Raw genomic sequence first — 12,071 nt, 5'->3', positions numbered from 1 at the left:
CTATCCATCTGTGTTGGCTGACTATGTATTGTGCACAATTTGCACTAGTGTAGAACTGTGCTGCACTACAATTTTATTCAGCAATGCAATCGCAACTATGTACATGTTGAATTGCTTTTTGTTACTTTTTTTCACTCCCTCTCTGTGTCACTAGATTTTACTTTTGTTAAACAGCTCTATTGTACTCGATTTAATACTGTTAACGATTAGCTTGTGCATCTCCATCATGCAATTCCTTGATTCTACCGCTAGGTGGATACGTGCACCAAGACGAGATGCACAATACGTCAGGTGACTTGACTAGGGATTTTTTTTTCTTGACAGGGTGACGTCAGTTCACAGGTGGATGAATTAATGCGGTTTTTTTTTTTTGTTTTATGTCGACAAGCCACATAACTATCAATATAAAACGTGACACTTGAATAGGTAAGTACAAGCGTTGTCAGGTAAGCAGCTTATTGTTAAATGAAATGACTGACCAGGTGAACATTTTGGAAAAAAGTCTGGCATAAACATCTCTCTGTCCCGCCATGTGTGTTTTGCGCATCATTACTATCGACGACGTTGCCGTGGAAGCCGCAGACGCTTGTCTCAAATGACCAACCTTGTGTGAGGGAAAAGAAAAAAAAGAAAAAAAAAAAGGTTTTGACAAACGGGTAGCTCAGCCAATAAAAGCCAGCGTTGACTGGTTTGTTGACGAATCAAAGCAATCGAGAGGCGGGGCCAACCCAATCCTTGACGGTAACTGCAGTCGCTAGTGTCAAAATGATGCAGGCGACCAACATGTTGGTTTTTTGGATTTCGTCAACTTTGACATAGGCAGCTTAGCACGCCGATGCCCCCATGGCTACTTTTTGCTTATTGTAATTCAAATTTTCCTCACATAGACAACGGATTTCATTGAGTTTTTCACCGTGGGGTTTTTTTTTTTGGTAAGTCTGCATGCGCACTTATGAGCTGCCTAATGGGGGGTGGAAAAAAAGAAAAGAAAAAAAATCGTTTGTTTTCTTTGATCTTCAGTAGTCACGATGGATATTTTTGTTTGGGCACGTTGTTGTATTGAATGTTTGTTAGCTTGTGCTGGTGGCGAGAAGGGATGTTGGGCAGGCAGAGAGCGAGACTGGAACCGTAGTGTCACGATGGGAGCAAGCAATGTGCCCCATGTGCCACTTTTTGGTCATATTTGACCACGTTTAGCTAGGTATAGGTCATTATGACTGGGTGTATTGTTGACGTTTCGGCGTAATGTCCAAATTGTGTGGACAGAACCTAAAAAAAAAAAAAAGAAAAAAAGACCGATGGCACGTGCATAACATGATTTAAATACAAGAGGTTGTATGCTGCGTAGTATTAGCTTTTGCCGTTTTGATACACATTTGGGCCAAGTGGCAAATAATAAAATCCTGATGAAATCCAATGCTGTCTTGGCTGTAGATGATGTAAATGTGGAAAGAGTGGTCCAGACAACAAGGAGTTGATCTTTCAAGTTGCACTTTGTTTCTTTCCCATCCAGCAAAGGCCCTGCACATGTTCTGGCAGAAGAAGACTCAGACGCAGGCCTGTCCCTTTGGATGAATCTTCTTTTTAGAACTGCTTGAAATGCCTTGACCTAACCGCCAGCGTATAATGGCAGGATTAGTCTCCCTTGTGGGTTTGGTGGCAGTGGTCAAGACCCACATGGCCGCGCGTGGTCCCGGCACAGCGGTTCTGGGGATGACCCTGTTGATCAACGTGATAGCCGCGGACTCACCTGTTGCAGGTAAGGGAGCGCCTGTCCCCGAGGCGCATCATGTTGGGAAATACCACTGCCGAGGTGCCCTTGAGCAAAGCACCTGTTCCTAACCCCCCCAGCTTCTCTCCTAAATACAATATACTGTAAACCCCAATAGTAAAATAAACATGATGTATGCTTAAATTAGCAACACTGAATATATATATATATATATATATATCCATCCATCCATCCATTTTCTGAGCCGCTTCTCCTCACTAGGGTCGCGGGCGTGCTGGAGCCTATCCCAGCTGTCATCGGGCAGGAGGCGGGGTACACCCTGAACTGGTTGCCAGCCAATCGCAGGGCACATAGGAACAAACAACCATTCGCACTCACAGTCATGCCTACGGGCAATTTAGAGTCTCCAATTCATGCATGTTTTTGGGATGTGGGAGGAAACCGGAGTGCCCGGAGAAAACCCACGCAGGCACGGGGAGAACATGCAAACTCCACACAGGCGGGGCCGGGGATTGAACCCTGGTCCTCAGAACTGTGAGGCTGACGCTCTAACCAGTCGGCCACCGTGTATATATATATATATATATATATATATATATATATATATATATATATATATATATATATATATATTTTTTTTTTTTTTTTTTTACACTGTATTTTTCATAGAACTTTAGAATCTTGCTGAATGTTCTGAAATCATTTTTCAATACCAGTGTTGGAACAATAAAATCCAATAAATCTATCTGTTCATGTAAATTAGGGGGGGGGGGGAACGTGTGACATTGGTCATAGAGACTCATGAAAATTCCATATACTGTACTTTTATAGTGTGTTTTTAGCAACTCTTCATAATTTTTACAGTCGTGACTGCTTCATGACCTTCATAAAGGATGATGATGACGATGATGATGATTCACAAGTGGTGCAATCGTTGCACTGGGTGTAAAGTTAGCTACTTTCCAGTAATTAGTGAAAGGGTTTAAATCGATGCATTAGGTGGGTGTTTCCCCAGGCTTACTTTTATAAATGGTGACAGTGGTTCACTAACACCCATCCCCCAACACATTGCCTAGTTAAGAGAACCAGCTAAAGGCAGTCATAAACCCATGATATTATGTGCTAATAGGATTATAGTGACTGGCTGGCTATCAGGAAGTGGAGAATTGGTGAACCCAAAACATGTTTATGCAATAACATCTTAGTTTGAAGTTTTACGCTCAGCATTCTTCCCTTTATACATATATATATATATATATATATATATATATATATATATAGTGGGAGCTCCAAGGTTGACCACACACTTTTCTGTGATGCTGATTGACCTTTTATTTGGTACACTTTAAAAACAAAATTTAAAAAAACATATTTGGAATATTCTTTCCAGAGTCCAAAGAAATGTTTTATTTATGAAATTGACAGTTATACTAAGTCCATATTAGAGTGTCACTCTGTAGAGGCCAAAATACCGGACCTTTTAAGGTTTTTTGTTTTTTTTAATGAATTGGAAATTATTTCTGTTTCAATTTGCTGTTGGAAGACAAATGTGAACAATTGTAAACGTACTGTAGGTTTTCTTGGTGTTTACAGTATGTGCGACACCACTTTATGTAGAGCTGTATATAAATATAAGAATATCATAAAGTCAAATTGTGTCAAATTCTTTTGTATAATTCCATGATTTTGTTGCTAAACCCTCATGATCCTGTTTTTTGTTTGGGCTTTGACTGGTCATGTACTATATCCATTTAAAGATGTCTGTACTACAGTATAAAATTGGATAGTTTTGAGATTATTATCCTTTAAGTCTGTGTAAAAGACTTATCGTTACATCTACCAGTAGGCTGAGGTTGACAATTGGCATATTTATTGAAATGTACTTATGTTCTTATGGCAAAGCATCTGATACGTACATGCTTTTGGTTTCAAAATGAAAACGCCCTTTTCAGACTGTTCTCCCACAGAGAGCAAAACGACTGCCTTACTATTGTGTGGACAGACATCAAACAATTCCTTCCCATTTGGTATCGACCAGTGTCATTTTTAAGAACTCTTTGTTCGAGCAACATATCATTGTATCGCTGCAGTGTCTTCTGCAACAGGCAGAACATTTTCAGCTAATAATAAATAGTCATATGCAACCAAAATTTATACCCCACCAAATGTCATCCAGTTGTTTATTATAATGTAAATGTATACAATAAGAGTTGTTAAAAAAAAAAAAAATTAGTTTCCTATAATGAAGACAGTTCAAATTAAACAAACCTTTGATTGACAAATGGAGAAAATGTATGTAATATAACAAGCACCCAAATTTAAACATGGTTTAAAGAAAACTGAGACGTGTTCCGCACATACAAAAATCTTGCAAAATTATTTGCTTTACATTGCAACTAAAAGACATTTTCAAACAAGACCACTGGCTTATCTTTGCACAGTGACTGGCTAGTTCAGCCCACAGAGCTGCAGGCCAGGGAAGACCAAGCTAATTACCAGTTCAGTGAAATTGGATCCGTGTGCGATGACAACATGGCCATTCATTATTCATTGGCGCAGGGGGCCAATGTCAGATCAATGGCTAGAACCCATCCAGAACCAAACTCAAGGGCCTCTAGCACTCACCGGGCCAGAAAGAATCAGTGTCTAGCAGTCTTTTCCTGGCTTGTAACCTACACAAATTGGTGCTTGGCTCTGGTTATAGCAGTGAAAGCTGCTCTTATCCTGGGTCAATGACATCAGATGCTCTTGATAATAAGATTATTATCATTACTAGATATAAGGTTTTATGGTGAATTGTCATGTTTGTAGATTGTGTGGAGGCGCAGTGGCGCTTTTCAGCATGACGTCACTTTATGAATAAAATAGTGCTTTTCATTTCATCTCGGTGAACATGTGCAATGCAGCGGGGCAGGCGTACTGTGCTGAGCGCATCTTAACGTGCTCTGATGAACTGCAACTGATTATCATTTGTTGTGTTTAAGTCTTCAGCTTTGCCCTTTTGAGCAATTCTGGATAATTACACTTTTTTTGGGACATGAAAAAAAAGTATGCTTCCTAAATGACTGGCAAGGTGATGTGTATTGACAGTTTCGTCCAAAGGGATTCCTTAATTGTAACCAGTAAACAGGACTAGCCTGAGAGTTACTGACAATTGAGGTAGTGTAGGAGGATGCTGAGCTTCTCATGTTACATGTTTGCACTTCTAAGAGAATCCGGACTCACAGACTAAGTGAATGCAACCAATTTTACATGTGGGGGGCTTATCACAAGGGCACCCCACTCCCCACTAAACTCTCTACTGGTTATTACTGATCTCACATTACAGACATGGATACCACAGGGTTCAAAAGTCTTAAAAATGTTTTAATGTTAACAATAGTCTTAACTTTTGGTATTTGCATTCTACATGTGAAAAAGAAAAAAAAACACTAACACACTCCAATGTCAAACAATCAGTTATTTGATGCTGGTCGACTTCCAGTTTGTCATTTCCAAATTTGTCCATTACATATAATTTAAAGTGCAAAGATATACAGTATATACAGACACTACACTGCAGGAGTGTCAAGCTCATTTTAGTTCACGGGCCACATTCACCCCAATTTGATCTCAAGTGGGCCGGAACAGTATATCCGTGGCCTTATGCGCTATAAATAACAACAAATAAATTTTTGACCATTTTTTTTTTTTGAGTGCACATAATTCCAACTACATTTGGAATAATATTCACATTTATTGATTATTGTTGAAAATTTTGTTTAAAATCATATGAGCAACCTCAAATGTCATAACAAAAACTTCAACAACGTTATGAATCGGTGTTTTCATTTACAATTGCAAATTTCAGACCACAGTAAATTATAAACTATATATATATACTGTACACACACCTTTTATAAAAACAACTTATTTAGAAATCATTTTGAATTAACATACAGTACATCGGGAAATCTTGAAAGGCTCAACTGACTCATCACACCTTACAAACTAAAACGGGAACTTTTCACCTTGAAAGTGCAACGTTTCTAAAGTTAATGTCTTAGCTATGTCTATTAAAGACATACATGTCCACAGTAAGTGCAAAATAGAAACTTCAATTAGCGGCTTATTTAATAGTTACCGAGTAGCTTGCCATAAAAAGCTGAAAACACAAACAATGAATCAATATGAGATTAGCATTAGAGTGTGCACAAACCATTAGCAATTCGTCTCCAACTATTAGCATGCATCAAATTAACTTATAGCCTACATCTCACGAAAGAAGTGACCTTCACCTTTTTCCTGTCAGGGGTCTCCGCCACAGCGAGTCACTTGCATGATTTGTTTGTCTGACGTAACACAACCATTTTTAGCCGGGGTTTAATAAACCCATGTACCAATGAACTTCACAAACTCGTTTTTAATGGCACGTGTGCACATTTCCACATGAAATTACCAAACAAGCAATACATGATATTATATATATGTATATATAAAAGCATTGGTTCACACAAAGTCTCATTCTTTACTGCATATGGATTGGAGGCGAGCTCCGCCGCGCCAATTGTGTTTTTTGTTGTTGTTTTTTTTTCTCTCTCTCAGCTTCGTGCATATCACGTCACACGACTCACAGCACAAACATTTTGGATATCCTTCCACAAGTTTCCCACAATAGTTGGCAGGAATTTTGACCCATTGCTGCTGACAGAACTGGTGTAACGGAGCAAAGTTTGTAGGCCCCCAAATTTTCAAGGGCTTTTTTGATGGCTACTCCAAAACATTGACTTTGTTATCCCTAAGCCAGTTTGTAAACAATTTGGCAGGACGCTTGAGGTCATTGTCCGTTTGGATGACGCATTCGCACCCAAGCTTTAACTTTCTGGCTGATGTCTTGAGCTGTTGCTTCAATATTTCCACATACAGTAATGTTTTTCCCTCATGATGCCATCTATTTTGTGGAGCGCACCAGTCTTTTACTTCATTCAAAAAACACCAAAAAAACTATACTTAAACAATGACTCAATTCATATGTATTGCACATTAAAGTTAAGAATTGTACTTAAATAAACATAAAAAATGAGGTACACAAGTATTGTCCCTAAAAGTTAAATACATGAACTGTAATCAACAAATGTATATGGATTAAGAAACGTTCAAGCCACTGTACAGTTTGAAAATTTGTATTTCAGTGATTCTTTCGGGAACCACTAGAGGGCGCCCTCATAACATAAGTGGTACTTGTACCACACTTTGAGAACCACTGCTGTTGATCATTCCCAAAATAGCAGAATTTTGTGCTCAAGTGCATTATTGTCCAGTAATGTCCTCATATCCTTGTATGTGTGATGTAGCACAAGTTCTCATGATCATTTTGGTGTCGGTTTATTTTAATCATTATTATTTTTAGCTCACTCCCAAAATGAGCATTCTCATACTTTCTCCAGGTAACTATTTCGGTCACCCTTTGTCATTAAGGCAGCTGGAGACAGAAACACATTCACTGTCCTTATCACAGTGTTCAACCACTGCTGCCACCTCTTATCTGGCCAAATACTGTATTTCTCTCTGATACTGATTCAGATTAAGTTTGTTCTTTTTCTATTGGCCCTATTGATCCCCAAGAGCACTGAGGGAAGGGAGGGTATTGATTCAATCCTAGACGTCACCAGTACTGTCTACATCCAAGCATTATCCAGTTAGCTTTTAGGGTTGGGCATCCATGAGAAACAAGCGGACCTTTTGTAATATTGATTCCTGAAAATGATCAACAAATTAATCTTGTGAGGTATAAAGGCACACAATCTACTCAGAACTCCTTACCTATAACTGCTGGTATTGACATACATTTGTGAGTCTCATCTTGCTGGAAAACATTTATATCTTTTTATAGTGACAATAAAAATAAATAACACTATTGCAGAAGATTGTTGACTATCAAACTTGTTTATTTGACCAAATGGAACGTTTGCGCCATGCTATTTGCATGGAGCAAATGCATAACAACAAGTCAGAGAGACGCATGAAGGCTCAAGACCAGATGAATGGAAATGCAATCTCATTAGCCTGTAATTTTTCACACCATGAATAAATTATATTCCATGGCATCAATTCTTTAGTGTTGTCAAACTAATGAGACTGTTCCAGATTTTTAGGCATGTGCTTCATTATGGGATGCATGAGAACGTGTGCTGAACAGCACAACACTATCAGGCTGTATGGGTGTGCGCCTGGGAAGCACATTTTACAGTTCAGTACTGCTCAAGATTAAAGATGGAACGTATTCAAATTTAAAATCACAATTATAGATACAACAATTCTTGTTATCAGTTTTATCACAATATTGGTGAAATAAATAGGAACAAAAAGGGGGCAAGTGACAGAACGGTTTACACGTCAATAAGACGGTCAATACAGTATTAATGATACGGTAATTACAATATAAAATAATAAGCATTTTAAACTTTACCACGGGTTTATCGGTAAATTGCTTCATTCCTACTCAAGATACAACAGAAATGTAAACAAGCTTATTTATTTTTTCATGTCAGAATCTTGGTCCAAGAACGCTCAATGCCATGTTAGGATATAAACCGTTGACCATAAATCCTAAGATTTCATTTAGAAACCCAAGTGGGCACTGTAGTGGTTTAATTAAACAGTTATTTAATGCATTTACCAAAATGGGTAGTCACTGTGTCCTCAGCCTTTGACTACCAAGGGACTAAAAGAGTGCATCTTTAACGTGCCAACCATTTCCTCTGTATCCTTTTCCCTGTCTTTAGATTCACAGTAGCATTCTCACAACTATCAGGATTAATTATCAAATGGTGCACTACATTTGGTCATGGGTATTCAGGGCTCTAGAGTGCGACCAGTGCACCCTTATTTTGCAACAGTGCACCTAGTCCGCGACTTTGAAAGCAGACGCACATTAAACCCATCTTGGTCTCTAAATCGATCAGAAATAGTGAAGGGCGGGACCCCCCTCTGATTGGCCATGGTCATGTGCGTGCATGCAAAATGTCTTTGCTCAGAGAGAGCTGCTAGCGTACTGAGAGCTAAGTTTTCCGACCACAGTTGTGGACTCGAGTCACATGACACGGACTCAAGTTCTGAATTTGATTACTTTAGACTCATCTTGACAATAGTTAAGACTTGCAACTTGACTTGAACAGCAGTGACCCGTGACTTCACTTGGACTTGAACCCACTGATTTGAAAAGACTGCTTCTTTGACCACAGCACTGAGAAACCAACACTTTATAGTTTTCTCTTTCTAGAGCTATATGTATCACATACACATGTGACACAAAAAAATGAAAAGTGACAAAATCATGCTGTACATCTTAATTATTTCTTAGGTCAAAGTGTCCCACACTATCATTGCTAATATGTAGTGTTCTAACTCTAACTTTAGCTATGGAGCTAACCTCACTCAATGTTAAACTTAATCTTCTCCTTGCTTCTTTGTAGATGAGTCTCTATTAGGCTCAACACACCACGCCAAGGGATTTCTTGGAAATGTTTTGAGTCCAACAAGGCCATCACTATCACCCTCGCCAACCTTTATCGCTACCACCTTTGAGAACCAAGACACACATGGCACTCAACCACTCAATCCGCAACCCCACCGTGAATCCTTCACACTAAGTGACCTCGATGCAAAGGAATCACAGCCTCTTTATACTCCATCATTACATCCATCTCAACTTGTTTTGGGATCTTTTACACAATTAGAGGAATATAAACATTCCATAGACTGGAGGCTGGCTCAGATCAATTCTGCCAAACAAGCAATTCTCCTCTTGCAAACTCCTTCACTATCTCAGATGCAGCCTCAGTTAAATACATCAAAGCATTCTGCTTTTGAAAGGTCAACAGTGCCACGGCTTAGTTTAACAAAAGAAGCTGAAGATATTCGAAGCAGTGAGATGGAAAAAAAACTTCCAACAGTGACCTCCCTGCCTGACCAACCTACTGACCCACTATATTTCAGTGATAATCCATCAGACGAAGCTTATATTTTAGATCAAGTCTTACTAGACCCTACAAATGGTCCAAGTATAATTCAATATGGGAACCAGCTGCGCCCAAGTGGTTCCCGAATGCCAGAGAATAAACTAGTGAACATTTTGCCCAATCCACATGAAATTTTATCCCCAAGCTACCGTGTGCCGTTCATCGGCCCTCACCTTACTTCAGCTTCATCTGAACCAACAGAGGCTGCGCCAGAGGACTTCTACCCCAAAAATACTGTAGACTTTGACTGGGGGAGTGGAGATTATTTAGAGACAATGGCATTCTTAAGTCCAGAAGAAGAGGACTACTCTCTGGTCACCAAGGTTCCCGACACATACGATCAAGAGGACTATAGAGAACATTACGATACAGCCTTTCCCTCCCGGCTCGTCACATCCCTTTCTTCTTTGCATCAACTTCATATCCTGCCATCTTCAAGCCTGATCATAGTGTATTCAACGCATTTACCTCTGACACCAATGGATCCCTCTTCTCTTTCCCCAGTTCACTCCACAATAGATCACACACTGGAACTTACTCCCACAATTAGCAGTGAACTAGTAGAAGCATCAGACAGTATAGATTGGTCAGATACTTATAGCATTCAACCAACCGATGTCCTGTTACCTGACATGAACAGCTTGGAGTATTACACCACACAGCTGACTAAGGAGAACTCTGGTTCAGGGAGTGAAAGTGACCAAAGAGGCAATGTCAGTATGCTCTCTATCAGTTCTTCAGGCATCATGCCCACCAGCAGCATCACCAATAATGTAAAAGTTACAGAGGATATCTCCGATAATGATTTGTCAGGCGTTGAGCCTCATGGTGAAACAACTATAATAAGAACAACAGAGATTTTCAATAGCTCAAAGCCTTTCCTGGACCATTCAGTAGTCACAACACCCTTTCTTGACCCTTCTTCCGCCATCTGGGCCACTCGTATGTCAACCACAGATTGGTCTGCAGGTACTCATACTGTTGGCCTGCACAGCTCTGTAGTTATACTACCCAGCCCTACAGATTTTTTGCCAGATGATATAATGTCTTCCTTCTCCCTGACGGATGTCCACTGGTTTGTCACAGAGGTCTTCCCACTAAGTACTACCATACACCCTACTTCAGTCGACACTGCAACAACAGCCTTCTCCTCTGGCCCTACTGAGCATCCTCGTGCTACAACTGAACAAGCATTCAGTATCACCTCCGTCTCAGCCAATGGTACTTTGATCCCCCCTGTTGTGTTGGGTGATGAGGGAGTGACGAAAGAGGAATTTGACAACCCAGCCACAATGACCTTGATCCCAACCAACAGTGAAGCTGATGCCATCGCACCCATAACCACATCTCCAAATGCCAACACAAGTTCTCATCAAACCGCCGTTACCCCTGTCATGGGTGGTGAGTGGCAGACTACAACTCTGACATCCAGACAGTACCTCTGCAACCTTGAGAAGCCTGAGTATTTAATTCAAATAGGTAAGGCATTTTGTTCTCCATATTATGGTGCACTTGGTCTCACCTAGACTTTGTGTTATTAATGACATTTGATGGCATTTCTAAATTGATGTTTGAAGGCTATACAGTATGTGAATCCCCATGCAAGATTATGAAAACAAATATTTATATACACCTGACTTTATGCTTTAATGTAAAGGTTTGCCCTCCGGGGCCAAAGTTGGATATGCCAAATCTCAAGTCGGAGAGATCCTGAAACGAGAATTCAACAAATCGGTTGAGTTACAGGTACACTGCTTTCTACTGTGGAGTTAGAAAGATGCTTTATTGCCTTTATATACAGTGGTGCCTTGACCTATGCGTTTAATTTGTTCCATGACCACTTATTGGAATGAATTGAAATGCCAATAATCCATTTAGCGCGCTGACACCATTTCGCGCTCGTAAGTCATATTTTAGCTCGAAACTCAAGACAAAAAAATCGGCCAAGCAACGGCTTGTATCTTCAAAAACCCGTAAGTCGAGATACCACTGTACAGTTACGCATTTTTACGCACATAACTCCTTGAGTCCTGTACTGAGCAAATGTTACAAAAGTATAACCTTAATTGCTTTGTATGTTAAGGTTATAGAGCCACCACCAAAGTTTGTATTTCGGGTCGTATCTGATGCTGTTGTGTACACGGCCATATCGGTCATCAACGCCATACAAAGGTCAGGACGCCGCTTCCTGTCTGTATCGCCCTACTGGATGACACAAGACAATAAATACAAAGTTCACACAGGTAAATTAGCTTTCCAATGATTCAAATATTATATATATTTTTCATCATACTATTTTGCTTTCATACTGTGTTTAAATTCCTTTTTATTCTCCCTAT

The 12,071-nt window shown here is 39.8% G+C and overlaps 1 protein-coding gene across 9 annotated transcripts in view; it reads left to right on the top strand.

Annotated features, from left to right (window-relative positions):
- The first annotated feature begins 746 nt into the window (after nt 1-746).
- si:ch211-1e14.1 (UPF0606 protein KIAA1549) overlaps nt 747-12,071 on the top strand; it is a 33,110-nt gene continuing 21,785 nt past the window's right edge. For all 9 annotated transcript variants that reach the window (XM_061773269.1, XM_061773270.1, XM_061773268.1 and 6 more), the window contains exons 1-5: nt 747-932; nt 1,514-1,759; nt 9,187-11,211; nt 11,390-11,478; nt 11,816-11,975. In XM_061773269.1, the coding sequence (XP_061629253.1) occupies nt 1,627-1,759; nt 9,187-11,211; nt 11,390-11,478; nt 11,816-11,975 (2,407 nt within the window). In that variant the 5' untranslated portion in view covers nt 747-932; nt 1,514-1,626. The remainder of the gene's footprint in view (nt 933-1,513; nt 1,760-9,186; nt 11,212-11,389; nt 11,479-11,815; nt 11,976-12,071) is intronic.

Source organism: Phyllopteryx taeniolatus, chromosome 5, assembly GCF_024500385.1.
Source record: "Phyllopteryx taeniolatus isolate TA_2022b chromosome 5, UOR_Ptae_1.2, whole genome shotgun sequence".
NCBI classification, from domain to species: domain Eukaryota; kingdom Metazoa; phylum Chordata; class Actinopteri; order Syngnathiformes; family Syngnathidae; genus Phyllopteryx; species Phyllopteryx taeniolatus.
The sequence above is the reverse complement of the archived record's forward strand: the minus strand, read 5'-3'. Positions and strand labels throughout refer to the sequence as shown.